This window comes from Oncorhynchus nerka, linkage group LG12 (assembly GCF_034236695.1).
Source record: "Oncorhynchus nerka isolate Pitt River linkage group LG12, Oner_Uvic_2.0, whole genome shotgun sequence".
Taxonomy (NCBI): domain Eukaryota; kingdom Metazoa; phylum Chordata; class Actinopteri; order Salmoniformes; family Salmonidae; genus Oncorhynchus; species Oncorhynchus nerka.
The window spans coordinates 46,246,480-46,271,218 of record NC_088407.1 but is presented as its reverse complement, the minus strand read 5'-3'; the positions used below and the strand labels follow the sequence as shown (position 1 = coordinate 46,271,218).

At 44.2% G+C, this 24,739-nt stretch overlaps 1 protein-coding gene across 3 annotated transcripts in view; it reads left to right on the top strand.

Annotated features, from left to right (window-relative positions):
• The window catches only part of fancm (FA complementation group M), a 67,971-nt gene that overhangs the window by 42,275 nt on the left and 957 nt on the right, over window positions 1-24,739 (top strand). For 2 of the 3 annotated variants that reach the window (XM_029674964.2, XM_029674961.2), the window contains exons 14-22: window positions 8,525-10,415; window positions 10,672-10,760; window positions 12,547-12,618; window positions 12,857-12,982; window positions 13,206-13,371; window positions 13,706-13,812; window positions 15,175-15,855; window positions 16,331-16,697; window positions 18,205-18,496. In XM_029674964.2, coding sequence (XP_029530824.2) covers window positions 8,525-10,415; window positions 10,672-10,760; window positions 12,547-12,618; window positions 12,857-12,982; window positions 13,206-13,371; window positions 13,706-13,812; window positions 15,175-15,855; window positions 16,331-16,697; window positions 18,205-18,496 — 3,791 coding nt within the window. The remainder of the gene's footprint in view (window positions 1-8,524; window positions 10,416-10,671; window positions 10,761-12,546; window positions 12,619-12,856; window positions 12,983-13,205; window positions 13,372-13,705; window positions 13,813-15,174; window positions 15,856-16,330; window positions 16,698-18,204; window positions 18,497-24,739) is intronic. The other variant, XM_029674963.2, reaches the window with a different exon arrangement.

Sequence of the window (24,739 nt, the reverse complement as noted above, 5' to 3'; positions counted from 1 at the left end):
TGCACCAGTGCAAAATCTGATGTAACAAGGCAGTACTAACAAGTCAAATATGGGTAAAATAGGAATAAACATTAAAATGACATTAAATTCCAAAGTCACATCTTGTGAGATGTTTTCAGACCTCAAAAGTAGTTTGATGTCAAGATGAATCCACGTCTCAGACCATCTGTTTTGTAGATCCAGCAAAACTCCACAAGCTCTAAAATGAATGGAAAAGATAGGCACCATGCAATTTCCGGATTTGCGGGGCTCATCTAATCCATGCATTTGGGGTGAAGGCATGTAAGCTGGATCCACACAACCAATGGTGTGCGATGTGGACTCATATTTACTTTGGACTACTTTGGAGGTCTGACAAATTTAGATTCTGGTATATAATTACCCTTTTAAAGCAATTGTAAACAAACAGTTTAGTGGTTTAGCTTAGTTTCTTTCCTGTTTTATCCCCTTCTGTAAATATGCAGTACAATAAGCTTAGGGTGTTATTAAGTAAGTCAAATACAATGCCTGATTGTGCTGCATGAACGTTTTGAAGTGTGAAACAGAAACATTTGAGGGTGGGTAAATTTCTCCAGCCCCATCACTCAGTTGTTTACCAAAACAATGGTGGAACTGGTAGGGTTTCTGCTTTGTTTGAACTTCAGATTGCCCGTTTTTATCTATAGCTGCGTACTTCAATTGAAACAGACGTGAGCAAAGTGATCAGGCTGGTTTACAAGGCTAATGTATCACAGCCTCAATCTAACAAACACTAAAATGTCCCGTACGTTGTGTTCTCTAACCCCAGCCGCGTTCTGCCTCCCTTAGCGTCGTTCACAACTGTCAATATAATTAAATGTGTTTGCCAAGATCTACGAATAACTCATAACTAGGCCACTTCCCCGTTTGAGCTCTATCTATACCCTCAGTGTTTAACTCCCTGAGTGGATGTGCTGGAGAGGTACACTATATATACCAAAGTATGTGGACACCCCTTCAAATGAGTGGATTCAGCTATTTCAGCCACACCTGTTGCTGACAGGTGTATAAAATTGAGCACACAGCCATGCAATCTCCATAGACAAGCATTGCCAGTAGAATGGCCTTACTGAAGCTCTGTGACTTTCAACATGGCACCGTCATCTGTAAGTGCTGTTATTGTGAAGTGGAAATGTCTAGGAGCAACAACGGCTCAGCCGTGAAGTCTGTCCAAATTGTCTCTGGATGCACCGTCAGCACAAGAACTGTTAGTCGGGAGCTTCATAAAATGGGTTTCCATAGCCGTGCAGCTACACACAAGCCTAAGATCACCATGCGCAATGCCAAGCTTTGGCTACAGCGGTGTGAAGCTTGCCATCCTTGGACTCTGGAGCAGTGGAAACACATTCTCTGGAGTGATATATCACGCTTCACCATCTGTCAGTCCATCGGACGAATCTGGGTTTGGCGGATGCCAGGAGAACGCTACCTGCCCAAATGCATAGTGCCAACTGTAAAGTTTGGTAGAGGAAGAATAATGGTCTGGGGCTGTTTTTCATGATCCGGCTAGGCCCCTTAGTTCCAGTGAAGGGAAATCTTAACGCTACAGTGCTTCCAGTTTTGTGGCAACAGTTTGGGGAAGGCCCTTTCCTGTTTCAACATGACAATGCCCCCATGCACAAAGCGAGGTCCATACAGAAATGGTTTGTCTAGATTGGTGTGAAAGAACTTGACTGTCCTTCGGGATTAATGGGAACGCCGACTCCGAGCCAGGCCTAATCACCCAACATCAGTGCCCGACATCACTAGTGCTCTTGTGGCTGAATGGAAGTCCCCGCAGCAATGTTCCAACATCTAGTGGAAAGCCTTCCCAGAAGAGCAGAGGTTGTTATCGCAGCAAAGGGGGGGACCAACTCCATATTAATTCCCATGATTTTGGAATGAGATGTTCGACGAGCAGGTGTCCACATACTTTTGGTCATGTGGTGTAAGTCAACAGCAGTGCTGTACTAGTGTGGCATGTTTTAGCTGTAGTGGAAGGGGGCAACGCCCCGACTACAGCTGTGTTCTGCTGTTCTCTACCAGTCATCAGGTAGAATGCTCTGGAATGCTCAGTGATTCATTTGTAAGGCACCACAGTTAGATACTGTCCTAGCTGTCATATCCATCCTTCATCACCTGGATGTTGATAGGTTGATTATATGACCAGTGTTAACTGGCTACCCATTTATTCTCCATCATAGAATAGAATAAACATTTCTTGTCCATCCAAGGATGGTCATTTTCTTTGCCATCATACAAGAGTCACACATTTATCATACAAATTACAACCAGTTGACCTGACACACCTTACTATACATGTAGAGGGATATACACTCACGTTCTTGGGCTTAAGTCCTTTCATAAGACCACTGAGGACCCTGACCTATCCTCCTCCCGCTCCTAATGTCGCTGGAGGGAATAGCAGCACTTTTACTGTCTCCTGACCAATTGTGCTATTTTGCTAATTGTGCTGATTGTAACTTTTTTTGTACATAATGTTTCCTTCCATCGTTTTCTATGACCGAAAAGAGCTTCTGAACACCAGAACAGCGATCACTAACCTCGATTTGGATGAGGATTTCTACTTCAAAGAGTCTGCGGAGAAGGACATACTGCTCATCCCGGACCAGGTCTAAATCCCAGAGTCTCTGAAAAAGAAGAGGCAGGGTTATAGAGGATGGCGTGCTGGATACCTGACGAGATTACGTTGTGAGTGGATAAAGTGGATAAACCGCCTCCACCTTCCGTTCTGTTGGCGAATATGCAGAATCAGTGGAGCATAAACTGGACGAGCTCCATTCGAGACTATCCTATCAACGTGATCTGAAGAACTGTAATATCCTGTTTCTCCGAGTCATGGCTGAACAAGGACATGGAACATATAAATCTAGCTGTTCTTTCTGTACATCGGCAGGACAGAACGGCAAACTCAAGGGGGGTGGGTGTGTGTCTCTTTTGTTAACAACAGCTGGTGCGCAATCTCTAATATTAAGGAAGTCTCGAGGTTCTACTCGCCTGAGTTAAAATACCTTATGATAAGCTGTAGACCATACTATTTAACAAGAGTTTTCACATATGTTTTTTTTGTAGCTGTCTATTTACCACCACAAACCAATGCTGACACTAAGACCACATTCAACAAGCTATATAGGACCATAAGCAAACAAGACAATTCAGGAAATCAATTTTACCTCATGTCAAATCTAATCAAAATCAAATTCTATTGGTCACATACACATGGTTAATGCGAGTGTAGTGAAATGCTTGTGCTTCTAGTTCCGACCATGCAGTAATATCTAACAAGTAATCTAACAATTTCACAACAACTGCCTTTTACACACAAGTGTAAAGGAATGAATAAGAATATGTACATATAAATATATGGATGAGCGATGGCCGAACGGCATAGGCAAGATGCAGTAGTTGGTATAGAGTACAGTATAAACATTAGTCACTTTAAATAATGTTTACATACCCTACTTACTCATCTCATAGATACATTTATTACATAAAATGTTTAATTATTGAAGTGGCTAGAGATTTGAGTCAGTATGTTGGCAGCAGCCACTCAATGTTAGTGATGGCTGTTTAACAGTCCGATGGGCTTGAGATAGAAGCTGTTTCTCGGTCCCAGTGTTGATGCACCTGTACTGACCTCGCTTTCTGGATGATAGTGGGTGAACAGACAGTGGCTCGGGTGGTTGTTGTGCTTGATGATCTTTTTGGCCTTCCTGTGACATCGGGTGGTGTAGGTGTCCTGGAGGGCAGGTAGTTTGCCCCCGGTGATGCTACCCTCTGGAGAGCCTTACGGTTGTGGGCGGAGCAGTTGCCGAACCAGGCGGTGATACAGCCCGACAGGATGCTCTCGATTGTGCATCTGTAAAAGTTTGAGTGTTGTTGGTGACAAGCCAAATTTCTTCAGCCTCCTGAGGTTGAAGCGGCGCTGTTGCACCTTCTTCACCACGCTGTCTGTGTGGGTGGACCATTTCAGTTTGTCCGTGATGTGTACGCCGAGGAACTTAAAACCTTCCACCTTCTCCACTACTGTCCCGTCGATGTAGATGGGGAGGTTCTCCCTCTGCTGTTTCCTGAAGTCCACGATCATCACGTCACCTGTGGAACTGGAGGCCAAAAAACTGTAGATCACCTTTATTCCATACACAGACGCATACAAAGCTCTCCCTCGCCCTCCATTTGGAAAATCTGACTAGAACTCTATCCTTCTGATTTTACAAGAACAAACTCAATCCGGAAGTACCAGTAACGCGCTCAATACTGAAGTGGTCTGATGAAGTGGATGTTAAGCTACAGGACTGTTTTGCTTGCACAGACTGACTTTGAGGAGTTTACCACATCAGTCACCGGCTTAATTAATATGACGACGTCCCCACAGTTGACCGTATGTTTATATCCCAACCAGAAGCCATGGATTACAGGCAACATCTGCACAGAGCTGCTGCTTTCAAGGAGCGGAACACTAATCCAGACGCTTATCCACTACACCCTCCAACGAACCATCAAACAGGCAGAGCTTCAATACAGGACTGAGCCTACGCCGGCTCTGACACTCGTCGGATGTGGCAGGGCGTGCAAACTATCACAGATTACAAAGGGAAATCCAGCTCCAAGCTTCCCAGTGAAGCGAGCCTACCAGACGAGCTAAATGCCTTCTATGCTCGCTTCAAGGCAAGCAACACTGAACCATGCATGAGAGCACCAGCTTCTCCGGACGACTGTGTGATCACGCTGTCCGTAGCCGATGTGAGGTTAACATTCACAAGGCCGCAGGGCCAGATGGATTACCAGGACGCATACTCAAAGCATACGCTGACCAGCTTGCAAGTGTCTTCACTGACATTTTCAACCTCTCCCTGACCCAGTCTGTAATACCGACATGTTTCAAACAAATGACAAAATAGGTTACCTTGGAGTTCTTGGGCACAGGGACTATCTAAATGTCTATCGCCCCGTAGCACTCACATCTGTAGCCGTCAAATGCTTTGAAAGGCTGGTCATGGCTCACATCACCACCATCATCCCAGGCACCCTGGACCTCTATACCATGTGGTGTCAGAGGAAGGTCCTAAATTGTCAGACTACATCCACCCAAGCCATAGATTGTTCTCTCTGCTACCACACGGCAAGTGGTACCGGAGCACCAAATCTGGCTCATGAACAGTTTCTACCCCCCAAGCCATAAGACTGCTGAACAGTTAATGATTACTATAATGGCTACCTGGAGTATGTGTTGATCCCCCTTTATTTTGCAGTGACTCTCTTGCACTGTTTCTATGCACACTCACAGGACTCTACACACACACACACTACATACGCTCATAAACACACGCACACGCACACTCTTCACATGCACTGTTGCTAGTCTGTATATCATCTATCCTGATTGACTAGTCACTAACGAGAGTACATGTACATAATTACCTCAACCTCGTACCCCTGCACATTGACTTGATCGGTAATCCTTGTATATATCCTCGTTATTGTTATTTTCTTGTTACTATTTCCTTTTTTGTCAAATGTTTTATTATAATTGTTTAACTTTTTAACTCTACATGGTTGGGAAAGGGCTCGTAAGTAAGCATTTCACGATAGTCTACACCTGTTGTATTCGGCGCATGTGACAAATAAAATGTGATTTGAGATTTTTATTATCTTAAATCGTACCCTCGCTGAAATGCCGGCATAACTTTACACCCCATCTTTCTCTTACACCTCGGTTTCTGGCGTCGAATTCTGTTGTGCTCCCGCTAGTCCACTTTAGGCTCACTGTGTCTGGATCACTTGCAGGTCAGATACAGTGCCTTCAGAAAGGATTCACACCCCATGAATTTAAAATGGATTCAATAAACTCAGCGAAAAAGAAAGTCCTCTCACTGTCAACTATGTTTATTTTCAGCAAACTTAACATGTGTAAATATTTGTATGAACATAACAAGATTCAACAACTGAGACATAAACTGAACAAGTTCCACAGACGTGACTAATAGAAATGGAATAATGTGTCGCTGAACAAAGGGGGGTCAAACTCAAAAGGAACGGTCAGTATCTGGTGTGGCCACCATCTGCATTAAGTACTGCAAGCGCATCTCCTCCTCATGGACTGCATCAGATTTGAGAGTTCTTGCTGTGAGATGTTACCCCACTCTTCCACCAAGGCACCTGCAAGTTCCCAGATATTTCTGGGGGGAATGGCCCTAGCCCTCACCCTCCGATCCAACAGGTCCCAGACGTGCTCAATGGGATTGAGATCCGGGCTCTTCGCTGGCCATGGCAGAACACTGACATTCCTGTCTTGCAGGAGATCACGCACAGAACGAGCAGTATAGCTGGTCGCATTGTCATGCTGGAGGGTCATGTCAGGATGAGCCTGCAGGAAGGGTACCACATGAGGGAGGAGGATGTCTTCCCTGTAACGCACAGCATTGAGATTGCCTGCAATGACAACAAGCTCAGTCCAATGATGCTGTGACACACAGCCCCGGACCATGACGGACACTCCACCTCCAAATCGATCCCGCTCCAGATTACAGGCCTCAGTGTAACGCTCATTCCTTTGACGATAAACGCAAATCTGACGCCCCTGGTGAGACAAAACCGCGACTCGTCAGTGAAGAACACTTTTTGCCAGTCCTGTCTGGTCCTGCGACGGTGGATTTGTGCCCATAGGCGACGTTGTTGCCTGTGATGTCTGGTCTGTCTTACAACAGGCCTACAAGCCCTCAGTCCAGCCTCTCTCGGCCTATTGAGGAGAGTCTGAGCACTGATGGAGGGATTGTGTGTTCCTGTTGTAACTCGGGCAGTTGTTGTTGCCATACTGTACCTGTCCCGCAGGTGTGATGTTCGGATGTACCGATCCTGTGCAGGTGTTGTTACACGTGGTCTGTCACTGTGAGGACGATCAGTTGTCCGTCCTGTCTCCCTGTAGCGCTGTCTTAGGCGTCTCACAGTACGGACATTGCCATTTATTGCCCTGGCCATATCTGCAGTCCTCATGCCTCCTTGCAGCATGCCTAAGGCACGTTCACACAGATGAGCAGGGACCCTGGGCATCTTTCTTTTGGTGTTTTTCAGAGTCAGTAGAAAGGCCTCTTTAGTGTCCTAAGTTTTAACTGTGACCTTAATTGCCTACCGTCTGTAAGCTGTTAGTGTCTTAACGACCGTTCCACAGGTGCATGTTCATTAATTGTTTATGGTTCATTGAACAAGGATGGGAAACAGTGTTTTAAACCCTTTACAATGAAGATCTGTGAAGTTATTTGGATTTTTTATGAATTATCTATGAAAGACAGGGTCCTGAAAAAGGGACGTTAGAGTTTAATTACTGTGATGGGAGAAAACTGAGGATGGATCAACAACAATTTCAGTTAACTCCACCATACTAACCTAATTGATAGAGTGAAAAAAAACATGTATCCTGTTTGCAACAAGGCACTAAAGCAATACTGCAAAAGATCCTGAATACAAAGTGTATTGGATTTGCATTAAACATAACACATTACAGCTTAGTGCTGGCTACATCATGTTAGGGGTATGCTTGTGATTGTTAAGAGTTGTTATTTGTTAAGAATTGTTAAGTTTTTCATGATAATACAATTAATGGAATGGAGCTAAACAAAGGCAAAATCCTAGAGGAAAACCTGGTTCAGTCTACTTTCCACCAGACACTGGGAGATCAATTGACCTTTGAGTATGACAATAACCTTAAATACAAGGCCAAATATACACTGGAGTTGCTTACCAAGAACATAGTGAATTTTCTGGAGTGGCTGAGTTACAGTTTTGACATACACTTTCAGATGTATGGCAAGACCTGAAAATGGTTGTCAACCAATTTGACAGAGCTTGAAGAATTCTGAAAATAATGGGACATTTTGCACAATCCAGGTGTGCAAAGCTCTTAGACTTAACCAGAAACACTCACAGCTGTAACCGCTGCCAAAGGTGCTTTTACATAGTATTGAGTCAGGGGTGTGAATACTATTTCTGTGTTTTAATTTTCAATACATTTGCTAAATCTTGTGTGTAGATGAGTGATTTAATCCATTTTGAATTCAGGCTGCCACAACAATGTGGAATAAGTCCAGGGGTATTAATGCTTTCAGAAGGCACTGTACACAACATAAAACATCAGGCTTGTTTAAGCATTAAACCGAATGCTACTTCTCATATCCGCTGAATGAAGACGTAGCCTACGGAATACTGATAACATGTTTTCACTTTGATTTGAATTCCGGCTGTAACACATGTGGAAAAAGTCTAGGGGTATGATTACTTTCTAAAGGCACTGTGTCAAATGTCTTGTTGTTTATATAACCAGTCAACTCTGTATGTCGTACCAGGGAAGTATTAAATCTGTAATCTGTAACTGTAACTTGCGTTATGATACAATCGCTTGTGCAACATCTGAAGAAATTTGCTTCAACCAAACTTTTTTTTTTTTTTTTTTTTTTAAATAAGAAAAAAGTTTTGTAGTTAAATTCATTGTCGTGTTTGTTTTATCTGACAGGGTGAAAGCAGATATGAGTTGGAGCTGCTGCCCCACCTCCACAAAGCAGATGTCATAGGCCTCACGGAGGAAGCACAGCAGGAAAAGTCCACCAAAGGAAAGAAGCAGAAAGAGGGAAAAATGACAAAATCCAGAACCAAAATGGCCAACCTGAGCCACAAGCAGAAGACTTCCTGCCTTTCCTCAGCTGACCTAGACCGTGTAGAACTCAAAAAGGAAGTGCAGAGGGAAAGCATTTCTAAAGCAGGAACAACCTTAGTCTCTCCATGGACCCTGATAAAGAACAGAGTCCCTTCAGAATGTCACAAGGAGGTGACTCATGACCTCAGAGATCACCCAGGCCTCTGGCCACTCTCCTCCACGGGTGACCAGCCTATCATGGACATGGATTTTGACTGTATCATACTCAACAACGAGAGTGAAAGTTCAGAGGTCAATTCTCCAAGGGATTTGGAGAGTGAATCAGTGAACTGCATTGCTGCTGTAGAACAGATTGACCTCAATCAGTTGACCTCAATTGCAGACCGTGAACCCAAGTCAGATGAAGATTCTGAACTGGAGGCTTTGTTTTACTTGCCCAAATGGGATGCTGCTGTCCCCAAGTTGCAGCCCCTGAGACAGAAGTTAGAGAGCTTGAGGGTCATTCTAGTCAACGTGACAGAGCTTCTGTCTAGGTCTCCTCCAGCTTTGCACTTTGACCTGGACAGCCCTCAGTTTGACCCTGGGCCCACCCCCTTCACCACCAAGGACTGTTCACATACGCTTCCGGTTGAACCTCTGGATGAACTCCTGGATGTAGATCAGACATTCCACGTGAATTTCTCCCTGGAAGTGGATGAGGACTTTGCCGATCCTGCTTCTCAATCTCCCAATGTTGATTTAGACGTTGGTTCTCTAGACTGTGAAAGCCATTGCGAACCACCTCATCAGCAGCACTCCGCTTCATCACCCATTACTGTGCCAGCAGAAAGCATGGGTAGGGAAAGTGCCCTTGGCAGCCCTAGCTGGGATGAGGTCTTCGAGGATGACAGCAATGACATAATGGAGGATGATATGGATGATAAAGCGGACTTCAAGCCACCATGTCATCCCACTCAGCCTAAAGCCCAGCACTCTAAAACCAACCTGGACGAGAGCATGGACCTGTTTGGAGATGACGGCACCTTCCTCCAGATGACCATTCCGGACATCCCTACGCCAGGGAACGTCAGTATCCGACTACCTAGCCCCCTGAAGGCTCCGGAGAGGGAATGGTTAATAGGGTCAAGTAAAAGTGTGACAGAAACAACGATGGTGTATCAGGTCAAACCTAGTCGTAGCCATGCTTCTCCTGTAGCGCAGCAGGAACCTGCTCAGGACTTTGAGAACTTTGTCTGTTCTCAGGATTTGTTCTCTGTCAACTTTGATTTGGGCTGGGAGGAGGATGAAGGGGACACAGAGGCTGCTCCTAGTCCATTCCCCTCAAAACCTTCACCCCCTGGGTCCAAAAAACAGGAAGCACCCCTTTCTTCCACAGTGAATGAGCCAAAAATCTCTGGCTCATCCACTCCCCACTTTAGTTTCCATAGGAAGAGCGTGTCCACACCCCTGGCAGCCTGTCTGGAAAGGAAGAGGGCAGACACCTCTGCTCTGGCTTCGCCTCAGACCTCTCCTCTGACCTCCAAGAGCGGAGCTCTGTTCTCACCAATCCCCACATTAGGACCGAGGCGAGTTCTCCTGCCTGGTCCTTCCACCACCCCATCCACTTCGTTCTCATTCTTAAAGAGGAAATGCCAGGGGACCTTACAGAATGCCCAGACTCCCAAAGCTCAGGCGGGGGACCCAGGAAATGGTTCAATAGAGATGGGACACAGTTTGTCTCACAAATCCATCTTGGACCCCCCTCATCCAGGTTAGTTCACTCCCAACTATTACAGGTGCTTAATTTCATTGTGTCCCCTAGTTTCCCATTCACAAACAACTAATCCTCCTTGTATACCTGGTTGAGAAATTAGCAGGTGTTCTTACAATCTGATCAACACATCTCATCAAGGTAGCGCATCATGAGCGATAGGTCAGGTTGGTACTGCTTTGCATTGACTGTTTGTCCCTGTGAGTGGGTAAGCTCTTCAGGCATGTGCATTATGATTTGTTGTCCCCCGCCGCAGGCCTGTGCACCAGTGACAGTGAGGAGGAGGTTATCACCCGTAGGCGGGTTCATCATCATGTCAAGGCAAACCCCTTGTCTTCTCCCGTGGTAAGTCCCAATTAGCTACTTTCCCCCCTGTGTATCAAGGACTATATAGTAAGCCTTCAGTAATGCATCTTCATTCTGTCAAACACAACCACCAAATGTAGGTCTGGTGAACACTTGCACTAGGTCTCTAATTCTAATCATGTCGTGGTGTTAATGTTTATTTTTCTAACTTACGCGTACTGAACAACAATATAAACGTAACATGTAAAGTGTTGGTCTCAGAAGTTTCCTATATGCACAAAGAGCTTATTTATCTCAAATGTTGTTCCCAAATGTGTTTACATCTCTGTTAGTGAGCATTTCTCCTGTGCCAAGATAATTAATACACCTGACAGGTGTGGCATATTAAGAAGCGGGTTAAACAGCATGACCAGTACACAGGTGCACCTTGTGCTGGGGGCAATAAAAGGCCAAAATGTGCAGTTTTGTCACACAACACTATGCCACCGATGTCTCAAGTTTTGAGGGAGCGTGCAATTGGCATGCTTACTGTTTTAGAGAATTTGGCAGAACGTTCAACCGGCCTCACCAAACGTAGACCACGTGTAACCACACCAGCCCAGGACCCCCTCATCCGGCTTCTTCACATGCGGGATTGCCTGAGACCAGCCACCCGGACAGCTCCCAGGGAAGCTCATCTGCGCGCTCGTCATCCTCACCAAGGTCTTGACCTGATTGCAGTTCAGCGTCGTAACCGACTTCAGTGGGCTGTAGTCAATGTTGTGAATAGAGTGCCCCATGGTGGTGGTGGGGTTATGGTATGGGCAGGCATAAGTAACTGACAACGAACACAAATGCATTTTATTGATGGTAATTTGAATGCACGGTGATACTGTGAGGAGATCCTTAGGCCCATTGTTGTGCCATCACCACGTTTCAGCATGATATTGCACGGCCCCATATCACAAGAATCTGTACACAATTCCTGGAAGCTGAAAATATCCCAGTTCTTCCATGGCCTGCATACTCACCAGACACGTCACCCATTGAGCACGTTTGGGATGCTCTGGATCGACGTGTACAACGGTGTGTTCCAGTTCCCGCCAATATCCAGCAACTTCGCACAGCCATTGAAGACTGGGACAACATTCCACAGGCCACAATTCCACAGGCCACAATCAACAGCCTGATCAACTCTATGCAAAGGAAATGTGTCACGCTGCATGAGGCAAATGGTCACTGTACAATCATCCATTTCTATTATGTAACCTACCATGTCAAATTTCCGTCCTCTTATCTTTTCCACACTTTGTTTGCCATGGCTGTAGAGCATATGTGCCCAATTTTAAGAAGTGCTCAATATAATAGTAATGATACCATACTTCGTCGGAATATTGAGAGGTCTGATATCTATATAAGCCTTTTAAGCATAGTCTGTCTGTTGTCGGCATGGCAACAGGCTCGCAGACTGCTTTTGCAAAGATCTATTTTGTTTCAAATTCTCCATTCAGACTGGCCTCTTTTTGGAAAGCATCTGTTTTCTCTGAGACAACTCCGGTTTTGACAATACAAGACTATTCACCACAGAGTTGCATACATGGCCTTGCCAGAGATAAAGAAAGCCTGCAGAAAGCATGAGTGGGTCAGAATAGTCACGTGGGCTTCTAAACTAAAGATTTACACTTTGCGCCTTATGTAGAATATAAATGATACAAATGCAGAAGTGTCTGGGGGGAAAAAAGTTATTTGTTTGAGAGATGAAAAAAAGAGATGAAAAATATATATATTCAAATGATTGTGATTGATGATTCTGTTTATCCATTGTTTGTTATATTTCCTCTCCCAGTCAATGCTTCTCAGTGATGTGGATTCTCCTTTACAAGTGACCAGGAAGTCAAAGCATGCGGTGGCACGCATTGTAAGATAATTACTACAACCACTATCACTAAAGTATCGTCATCAAACGCGTCGCTTCTAGCCGCTTGTGTGTCTCGTTCTCTTCCTCTCAATGATCTTTTACTTAATTCAGTACAAGCTAGCATCAAGTAAACACTTGTGGATTACAATGAATGTTGAACACTTTTAGTTTTTTCTTCTGACCGTCATAATAAAGTTAATATGCCTTTGACCATGTCCTTTAAAAACCTCTTTTCCAGTCAGATGAGAGCGACGGGGAGGGGGAGGCGATGTCTGACGATGACTTCCAGAATACCTCTGTTCGACAGCCAAGAGCGCCCCCCCGTGTGGCTGTGAAACCATCCGCGTCGCATGGGAAAGCTGAGGTCAGTCAGGTGTCAAATACATCTCACGTTGAGACGTGCTGGTCAGTAGCCCAGGGTCATTTTAAGTGTGTCGTTGTTCAGCTACATTCTCTGTTTGTTGACTTATTGCTCCAACCTCTATGTCTTTTGGAGGGTTTGGTATAAAGCAGAAGACATTTTTGTTGTCATATGTACATTGGACAATACAGTAATCTACTCCTTCGAATCAACATTTCCTTCCCAGCAGGCCGTGCAGCACCACCACCGAGGAGCCCGTCACTTTCTGGACGAGGAGGCGGCGCTGTCCGAGGGGGGGGAGGTGTCATCTGACGAAGAGGACGGTGAAGAGCAGAACCGCTCACTGGAGGGCTTCGTTGTGAGCAACACCCAGTGCTCCCAGGGAATCAACGGTGAGGGGTCAAATATAATAAGAACAATAATAACAACAACAACATGGGTTTTATACAGCGCTTTTCATGGACCCAAAGTCTCTTGTTATGTTATACAGTTGTTATACGGGTAGTCACCTATTATACAGTTCACTCACCGGGCATGAAATAGAATAAAGCGTTTCTAAAATGGGGAGATAACTAAGAATCGCTCACTTTCATTTTCTGTTGCACAATGTATTGTTTTGTTTCGGTGTGCCCTAACATGACCCAACACACACACTCACACACACACACACACACACACGCGCACACACTCACTCTCTCTCTCCCATTGTATCTCCCTGTGTGACAGATTCTGAGATGCAGGGGGTTTACCTAAAGTCAGTGAGAAGCCCTGCTGTGGCTGGCAAGTTCAAAATGATCTACAAGCTAAACCACAACATGGACATCTTCTCTCAGGTAGGATTATCAGGATTTATTTGGTGTCTATTAATCTTAGGGCTGGTTTCCCAGACAGAGGTTAGTCCATTGAACATGATTTTTAGTCTAGGACTTGGCTGTGTTTGGGAAACTGTCCCTTAGAGTTTTATTCTATGATTTTTAATCAACTGTACCCTTTTCACTCACTAAACAAAACAGTAACTAGACCCTAAACCTCAACTAAACCTTGTAATAAATTATGTGGAAATTGAGGAAGTTGAGATGACTAAACTGCTTGGAGTAACCCTAGATTGTAAACTGTCATGGTCAAAACATATTGATGCAGTAGTAGCTAAGATGAGAAGTAGTCTATAATAATGCAATGCTCTGCCTTCTTAACAACACTATCAACAAGGCAGGTCCGACAGGCCCTAGTTTTGTCGCACCTTGACTACTGTTCAGTCGTGTGGTCAGGTGCCACAAAAAATGACTTTAAAAAAAATGCAATTGGCTCAGAACAGGGCAGGACAGCTGGTCCTTGGGTGTACACAGAGAGCTAATATTAATAATATGCATGTCAATCTCTTCTGGCTGAAAGTGGAGGAGAGATTGACTTCATCACTACTTTTATTTATGAGAGGTATTGACATGTTGAATGCACCGAGCTGTCTGTCTAAACTACTGGCACACAGCTCAGACACCCATGAATACCCCACAAGACATGCCACAAGAGGTCTCTTCACAGTCCCCAAGTCCAGAACAGACGATAGGGAGGCACACAGTACTACATAGAGCCATGACTACATGGAAGTCTTTTCCACAGCAAGCAGTAGAATTTGATTTAAAAAACAGATTAAAAAAACACCTTATGGAACAGCGTGAAGCAACACAAACATTGGAGCGCACACACACACACACACACACACACAATACATACACATGGATTTTGTACTGTAAATATGTGATAGTGGTGGAGTAGGGGCCTGAGAGCACACAGTGTGTTGTGAAATTTGTGAATGTATTGTAATGTTTTAAAATTGTATAAAGTGCCTTAATTTTGCTGGACCCCAGGAAATGTAGCTGCTGCCAATGGGGATCCATAATAAATACAAATGCACTCTCAAGTTGACTTTTTTTTCTGATTAATGCTTTATGCTGAAATCTATAGGTGTTTATGAAGGATAAATAAAGGCTTTTTTACTTTAAACCCCACTGGACCTCGGATTTTTCAAGCCACTTAACCCTTTTTTGTTGGATTAGAGAAAACATTGTTTTTTAAAAATCTATGACTTAATTTCTTAAAGTTTTTAAAGAAACAATGAATAGAAGTAAAGAAACAAAGTTAGCCGATTCAATCACTTTATAATGTTTTGCTTAAGCTTCTCTCCAAACTGTCCATAGATGCCTGAGCTGGACGAGACATACGCGGAAGACAGCTTTGTGGTGAGGGGAAGTGATGAGGAAGAGCTCGGCGAGGAGGATGAGGAGGTCCCATTGGAATTTATCTACGAGGACTCGTTCGTGGAGGGGAGGAGGCAGTACCCCACCAGACGCAAGGCGCTGATCCGAAACATCAGGGCTCAGGCTGGGAGCGGGCCTGCCACTCTGGACAAGAGGGCTGCTGACCCTCAACCTAATCCTGCTGGGAAAAACAAGCGCTCCCGCATAGTGCATTTGGTGGACTCCAGCTCGGAAGAAGAAGTGGAGAAAAGTAGAAATAGTGTGAAAGCTGAAGGTGTTGCTGCCATCTGCAGGCTAACTGAGTTACAGCAACAGAATGACTGGGTGTTTAAAGCTCCACGGCAGCAGATGCCCCCTGGTGGATCCACCAGAGCCTCCACAGCGAGCTGTGTGGTGGGGCCTAGAGTCCTCAGTGGAGCCAGGTCCTCCTCTATGAACTCTGTGATGGAGCCTGCCCCAAGTGGAACCAGCAGGACCTCCTCAGTGAGCTCCGTGAGGGGACCTAGAGAGGAGCAGCAAGAAGAGAGGTGTCGCCAGAGGCTCCATCAGCAGGCCCTCCTGTCTGAGGAGCTGGACTTTGAGCAGTCGGAGTCTCTGTTGCTCTCAAGTAAACAGCCACAGGTAATGTGGTAATGTACTGATATGGGCCACATGATATAGGCCAAATAGGTTGTGTTTACACAGGCAGCTCAATTCTGCTATTTTTTTCCCACTAATTGGTCTTTTGACCAATCACATCCACTCTTTTACAGAGCTGTTCTGATTGGTCGAAAGACCAATTAGTGAGATAAAATCTGATTGGGCTGCCCTAGTATAAAAGACATATAGGTCAAACAGATATGTTAGATGCTAATCTATGTACTATGATGTTAGTAAAAGTGGAGCGTCACGTACCAAGGGATATTTAGTTACTGTAAATAACAGATGTTTGAATCCGTACAGAGTACAAACAACAACTGTTCTACCTATTTTCATCCTTCTAGGCCAAACTTTTCCTACAATAAAAGAATGGAATAGAATCTTCCGGGAATCTGGATTTCAGAAGTAGTAATTAATTCGATTTCTCCCTAAATGTCTATGTTGTGTCTTTCCCCAGGCTACCTCCTCCACGTCCTCAGCACCCCACGTCCAGAGCTCCTTCGGTCAGGCCGCCACTCTAAGCAAGCCCCCTGCCTCGTCATCGAACCCATCGGGCCTTGTCGCTGTACTGGTGGACAGCCGCTGTATCACAGCCTGCGTGGATGTGGTCTCCAGCCTGCGCCAGCGTTGCGCTGTCACGGCCCACGTGTGCTCGCTGGATGGCTGCGACTTCGTGGTCAGTAACCGCATGGCGGTCGAAAGGCAGTGCCAGTCGGAGCTGGCCGGGATGCCGAACCGCAAACGGCTTGTGGAGAGGGTGACCAGTTTGCAGAGCCTATTTGAGCGGGTCTGTCTCATCGTAGAGAAGGACCGCACCAAACCAAGTGAGGGAGGGCACGCACTCTCTTTTTGACAGACCTGTTGACTGGGATACTTCCTGTGGGGTCACTTCCTGATTTTCTACATTATGCTTGTCACGTCACTTTTGTTTGATTGTGACAAAAGCCACTTGATTTGTCTCGCCCAGCTTGCTGTGTTTTCATTTGGATCCATTCCACAAGCAAATGTCACATTCGAAATGATGCACCAGCACCAAAAAGCTCTTGAAGTGGGATAGCTAACGCTAAAGTCGGGACCTTGACAAACTTAAAGGGCAACTGCACTTCCTTATTTGGCCTCGTTTTAGATTTGGTTCATTAAGAAATGTTAGCGGACTAATTCAGAAGTGAGTTGGTTTGATGTGGGTGTCTCTTGTGTGTGTTCGCAGGTAGGAAGAGTTAGACAAATTATTTCGCCAATTAGCTTCAGCCGGCTGGTGTGCGACCATGGCAAAGCTGGTTTGACTTTGGATAGCCCATCTCTGGGAATACTTGGGGACTGTCAATAAATTACACAATGTAAATGGGACAATATTTCCATCTTGCACATCTTTTAGTTGTCTCATTAAATGCTTTCAATATTTGTATATGAATTTCTACAATTTATAGTTGGTTTGAGGTTTGGAGCAATTGCCCATTTAAAATATTGTTTAATTTACTGATGGTCCCTAACTAGCCCCGTTGGGATATCGAATGTCAAAGCTAATTGACCATGGGCGTTAATGATTGGGTCGCGTGTAGCTGCACTTTGAATTTATGATTACGTGGGTACTGCCAACCCATGGAAAACTGTTACGGTATCCTTCATTCCATGACATACCATTTTTTTCCCATCATCTCGCAAACCTCAGTTTTGGACGAGACAGACTTAATGACCAAAATTAACCTATTTACACTTTGTAGTAAATTTTGACACTAGAATAAATGTTTCTAAGTCTTATCAATGCCACGTAGGCCATTTTCAAAACAAGAATATGTTTTTTAAGGGCAGTCACTCTTTAACAGTGAGTGATGACCATGAAAACATGCAGGACTGATGGCTATAGCTACAGTATGTTCAACAAGTATATTATTCTTCTGGCTTGATCTAGCTCTATTTGTGATATTTTACCTTGCCTCGTTGGCTTGCTAGCTTGCTAGGTAAATCAATCCTCTGATGACATCTGCAATGTTTGTTAACTTGCATGAGCTGCGTTTGAAGTTACATGTAAACATATCCACTCACTGCTAGGTAAACAAAGAGCTTTCTGATTCCGAACTGCATGCTCAACTTTTAATGACGCGGACAGGAGGGCAAGCTATATCAAGTGTGTCTAGCGATGACCGATGACAGAATGTATATGGAAGTTTGATTAAAATATTGATTGTAAAACAATAACCAGAAAGATCCCATATGACAGTATTTAAAGGGTTCAGCATTGCCTTTCTATCATCAGACAAACATTTTTGGAAAGTTGATCTACCGTTCGTTATTCTTCATATTTTGTACATTTTCCTTGCCTTCTTCCCATAGGTGAAGCTTCCCGTCCTTTCCAACCTACACGCTACTACGACAGCACACTGGCCAGTTTGGTGAGGGCAGGCGTCCGACTCCTGGTGAGTAGGGGGCCTGAGGAGAGCGCCACCCTACTGGCTGAACTGGCCCGAGTGGAGCAGAGGAAGGGCCAGGCTATTAGCGTGCCATTAGAGGTCAAAGGTCACCGGCAGCAGGCGCTACTCTTCTACCGAACGCTGCCCTGTGTCAGCTATGTCAATGCCCTCAACATGAGCCACAGCTTCAGATCGGTGGGCCACCTGGTCAACAGGTAGGGGAAATAAACTGCTATTGTTAGCATCACTGTTAGCATTATTAGCTCTGTTAGCATCTCTGTTAGCGTGTCAGTTAGCATTACCTCTGTTATCAAATCAAACTTTATTTGTCATGCGCCGAATATAACAAGTGTAGACCGGTGAAATGCTTACTTACAAGCCCTTAACCAACAGTGCAGTTCAAGAAGAGTTAAGAAAATATTTACCAAATAAACTAAAGTAAAAAAGTAACATAACAATAACAAGGCTATATACAGGGGGTACCTGTACAGAGTCAGTGCAAGTTAGTTGAGGTAATTTGTACATGTATGTAGGGGTGGTGTGACTATGCATAGATAATAAACAGCGAGTAGCAGCAGTGTACAAAACAAATGGAGGGGGTGTCAATGTAAATAGTCTGGTGGCCATTTGATTAATTGTTCAGCAGTCTTATGGCTTGGGGGTAGAAGCTGTTAAGGAGCCTTTTGGGCCTAAACTTGGCGCTCCGGTACTGCTTGCCGTGTGGTAGCAGAGAAAACAGTCTATGACTTGGGTGAATGGAGTCTCTGACAATTTTATGGGCTTTCTTCTGACACTGCCTAGTATATAGGATCTGGGGACCCATGCCAAGTCTTTTCAGTCTCCTGAAGGGGAAAAGGTTTTGTCATGCCCTCCTCATGACTGTCTTGGTGTGTTTGGACCATGATAGTTAGTTGGTGATGTGGACACCAAGGAACTTGAAACTCTCGACCCGCTCCACTTCAGCCCTGTCGATGTTAATGGGGGCCTGTTCGGCTCGCCTTTTCCTGTAGTCCACGATCAGCTCCTTTATCTTGCTCACGTTGAGGGAGAGGTTGTGGTGCCAGGACAACACTGCCAGTTCTCTGACCTTCTCCCTATAGGCTGTCTCATCGTTGTCGGGGATTGGGCCTACCACTGTTGTGTCGTCAGCAAACTTAATGATGGTGTTGGAATCATGTTTGGCCACGCAGTCGTGGGTGAACAGGGAGTACAGGAGGGGACTGAGTACACACCCTTGAGGGGCCCCAGTGTTGAGAATCAGCGTGGCAGATGTGTTGTTGCCTACCCTTACCACCTGGGAGTGGCCTGTCAGGAAGTCCAGGATCCAGTTGCAGAGGGAGGTGCTTTAGGCCTAGCTTGCTGTCGGTGTTCCAATTCATCCCAAATGTGTTCAGTGGGGTTGAAGTCAGGGGTCTGCGCAGGCCAGTCAAGTTCTTCCACGCCAATCTCGACAAACCATTTCTGTATGGACCTCCCTTTGTGCATGGGGGCATTGTCATGCTGAAACAGTTTTTCACAATTCCTGACATTTAATCCTCGTAAAAATTATCTGTCTTAGGTCAGTTAGGATCACCACTTTATTTTAAGAATGTGAAATGTCAGAATAATAGTAGAGTGATTTATTTCTGTGGGTCAGAAGTTTACATACACTCAATTAGTATTTGGTAGCATTGCCTTGAAATTGTTTAACTTAAGTCATAGTTTCGGGTTGCCTTCCACAAGCTTCCCACAATAAGTTGGGTAAATATGGGCCCATTCCTCCTGACAGAGCTGGTGTAACTGAGTCAGGTTTGTAGGCCTCCTTGCTCGCACACGCTTTTCAGTTCTGCCCACACATTTTCTATAGGATTGAGGTCTGAGGATTGAGGACAGGGCTTTGTGATTGCCACTCCAATACCTTGACTTTGTTGTCCTTAAGCCATTTTGCCACAACTTTGGAAGTATGCTTGGTGCCATTGTCCATTTGGAAGACCCATTTGCGATCAAACTTGAACTTCCTGACTGATGTCTTGAGATGTTGCATCAATATATCCACATAATATTAATACCTCATGATGTCATCTATTATGTGAAATGCACCAGTCCCTCCTGCAGCAAAGCACCCCCACAACATGATGCTGCCACCCCCGTGCTTCACGGTTGGGATGGTGTTCTTCGGCTTGCAAGCCTCCCCCTTTTTCCTCCAAACATAACGATGGTAATTATGGCCAAACAGCTCTATTTTTGTTTCATCAGACCAGAGGACATTTCTCCAAAAAGTACGGTCTTTGTCCACATGTGCAGTTGCAAACCATAGTCTCTCTTTTTTTATGGGGATTTTGGAGAAGTGGCATCTTCCTTGCTGAGTGGCCTTTCAGGTTGTGTCGATATCGGACCCGTTTTACTGTGGATATAGATACTTTTGTACCTGTTTCCTCCAGCATCTTCACAAGGTCCTTTGCTGTCTGCTTGATTTGCACTTTTCGCACCAAAGTACGTTCATCTCTAGGGAGACCGAACGCGTCTCCTTCCTGAGCGGTATGACGGCTGCGTGGTCCCATGGTGTTTATACTTGCGTACTATTGTTTCTACAGCTGAACTTGGTACCTTCAGGCGTTTGGAAATTGCTCCCAGGGATGAACCAGACTTGTTGAGGTCTACAATTTTTTTTGTCTGAGGTTTTGTCGGATTTCTTTTGATTTTCCCATGATGTCAAGCAAAGAGGCACTGAGTTCGAAGGGAGGCCTTGAAATACGTCCACCCCTCCAATTGACTCAAATTATGTCAATTGGCTTTAGAAGCTGCTGATAGGCTGTGACATAATTTTCTGGAATTTTCCAAGCTGTTTAAAGGCACAGTCAATGTAGTGTATTTAAACTTCTGACTGACTGGAATTGAGATTAAGTGAAATAATATGTCTGTCAACAATTGTTTAAATATTTCTTGTCATGCACAAAGTAGAGGATATATTTCACTGGTCATCCCCAAAGCCAACACTCCCTTTGGCCGCCTTTCCTTCCAGTTCTCTACTGCCAATGACTGGAACAAATTGCAAAAATCACTGAAGCTGAAGTCATATATCTCCCTCTAACTTTAAGCATCAGTTGTCAGAGCAGCTACCGATCACTGTACCTGTACACAGCCAATCTGTAAATAGCACACCCAACTACCTCATCCCCATATTATTACTTACCCTCTTGCTCTTTTGCACCCCAGGATCTCTACTTGCACATCATCTGCACATCTATGCACATCTATCACTTCTGGAAGGTTCTCTCATCTCCACAGAGGAACTCTAGAGTTCTGTCAGTGACCATTGGGTTATAGGTCACCTTCCTGACCAAGGCCCTTCTCCCCCGATTGCTCAATTTGGCCGGGCGGCCAGCTCTAGGAAGAGTCTTGGTAGTTCCAAACTTCTTCCATTTAAGAATTATGGAGGTCATTGTGTTCTTGGGGACCTTCAATGCTGCATACATTTTTTGGTACCCTTCCCCAGATCTGTGCCACGACACAATCCTGTCTCGGAGCTCTACGGACAATTCCTTCAACCTCATGGCTTGGTTTTTGCTCTGACATGCATTGTCAACTGTTGGACCTTTTAAATAGGCAGGTGTGCACCTTTCCAAATCATGTCCAATCAATTCAATATACCACAGGTGGACTCCAATCAAATTGTAGAAACATCTCAAGGATGACAATGGAAACAGGATGCACCTGAGCTCAATTTCTAGTCTCCTAGCAAAGGGTCTGAATACTTATTTAAATACGTTTTTATTTTAAATACATTTTTCACTTTGTCATTATGGGTTATTGTTTGTAGATTGATGAGGAAAATACATAATTTAATCAATTTAAGAATAAGGCTGTAATGTAACAATGTGGAAAAGGGGAATGTACTGTATATTTGCCATATATGCCAAACCCCTCGGGCGTGTCTATTCCACAGGTTTCCACCGCTAATTCTCTGATATTAAAATGCCTATTTTGCTCTTCCATCTGACTGCACAATCCACTCCAGGCAATTTCTAAACTTCATCTCCAGTATAAAAATCATCTAGACATTGTCACATTTCTTTTAGACTAACATTTAGTTTTCAAAGCTGAGATTTGTATAAACCTTGCTGTCTGTCTGTTTCTCTGACATTTGCAACATAGGTTCAATATTCAAATTCGATAATGAACGTGTCAGAAAGGCAGGGAGGTTTTCTCAGCCAGTCGAAGTCATGAATCAGCTGGCATCATTTTTATGGATATACTGTGAATACACAAAGAAATGTCAAACAAAACAAAATGCAGCTAGTTTGCATTCTTTCTAGCTCCGGTTTGAAGTGATTGTGTTAGCTGTGTTGTTGGCTAGCTCCTCTGAACGACAGTGTCCTGACGAGTGAGCACATTTTCTATGACAGGCGAAATTGCACCTCATTAGCTCATTGTTATGGATGTATCCAAATAAATGTCCCTAGAAAAAAGCTTAAACATATGCAGCTACTTTGCTGTTATCCTGGTTGTAAGTTAGCCATAGTTGAGTAGCTAACAAGCAAGGGATAACGTTGCCAGTCAGTATGACAATGGAACATAGATACAGAACAAAAAGACTGAACAACTGGGTCGCGTCATTGGCAACCGAACTGAAACGAATGACCAGCCGGCTTGGGTTGCAACTCTAGATTTGTGTCGGGACTATATGAAATAGTATGAATAAATTCATCAAAATAATGTTTTTAATGAAAATATGTCAATCATTGTTTGAATATGTTGGTAACCCATTATTTAAAAGTGATAATGCCTTCGAAGCCTCGACTTCGTCTCGGGCCTAACGACATCGGTTCCAATATATCCTCCAAATACCGGCTTTTCGGGCATTGTCACTAATGCGGGCACTAACATCTAATGATGGCTTCAACTTGGCTTTACATACAAATCCTTCCATTACAAAGGGAACCTGTTTTGGTGGGGGCTTTCTCATTTATAAAAACTGGGATGGTGAAATTCTAATGGTGAGATTGTTACCACTATTCATGTCTTTATAATGTGTGCCTGCGTTGGTCACAAAGGCTACAGAAAAATCACCATGCATGCATCCAGGCAAGTCCTCATTATTCTCACATATTTTAGAATGTACTAATAATTGGAATGTCAATGCATTGACAAGGCCCCAAAAAATGCATTATTTTTAGTGGTAATTTCCAACTTTTTTTGGTTCTATTTTTTTTGAGGGGTGGTTCTATATTTGGGGTGTTCTACAATTTTTTAACATTGAGGTCCTTGAAAATGACAATTATGTGCTTGAAAAAGTCCCTGAAAGTCCTTGAATTTGACTTGTCAATGTATGCATGAAGCCTACTTAAAGGAAGTATAGTCCTAGGCCAATGTTGTATAGGTGTAGTTATGGGCAATTTGCATATATTCCTCTAAGTACACATGTGGAACTGCATAAAAATCATTTTTGTTTTAATTTTTTTTTGGTTTATCCCAATGTCACACATTGGCCCCATTTATTTATAGAAATACAACCAGTTGCATATGTGGATAATGAAATGTCTTCTTCAGTCTGGTGTAGAAAAACCCCTACAACATGATAAACATTTAGAAGGGAAACTTCATATTCATCATCTCCAGCACCACCCCAACATCAACTTGTGTGAAAATGGTGCGTTTCTATGTTTTGTCATAAAAAAGATAGATCATTGGTGTGCATCGTCTGATTTTGACCAATTGTAAGTGGGCATTGCCTACTAATTGGTCGATGTCATTGGAAACAATTATCTTTCTCAATGTTTTTATCCCCACAAAACATAGAAATGTGCCATTTTCACATACAGTATGTTGGGGTGGTGCTGGAGATGAAGTTGAACAATTGTGAAATGTCTCTTTAATGTGCTGCAGAATCTTTAATAACAATATATGAGCAATATTTGATACCATCAGATACACTACATGGCCAAAAGTATGTGGACACCCCTTCAAATTAGTTGATTCAGCTATTTCAGCCACACCTGTTGCTGACAGGTGTATAAAATTGAGCACACAGCAAAGCAATCTCAATAGAGAAACATTGGCAGTAGAATGGCCCATACTGAAGAGCTCAGTGACTTTCAACGTAGCACCGTCATAAGATGCCCCCTTTCCAACAAGTCAGTTCGTCAAATTTCTGCCCTGCTAGAGATTCCCCGGTCAACTGAAAGTTCTGTCATTGAAGTGGAAACATCTAAGAGCAGCAACGACTCAGCCGCGAAAAGATAAGTCACACAAGCTCACAGAACGGGACCACCGAGTGCTGAAGCACGTAGTGCGTAAAATTTGTCTGTTGGTTGCAACACTCACTATGGTTTAAACTGCCTCTGGAATCAACGTCCACACAAGAACTGTTTGTCGGGAGCTTCATGAAGTGGGTTTCCATGGCCGAGCTGCCGCACACAAGCTTAAGATCACCATGTGCAATGCCAGGCATCGGCTGAAGTGGTGTAAAGCTCTCCGCC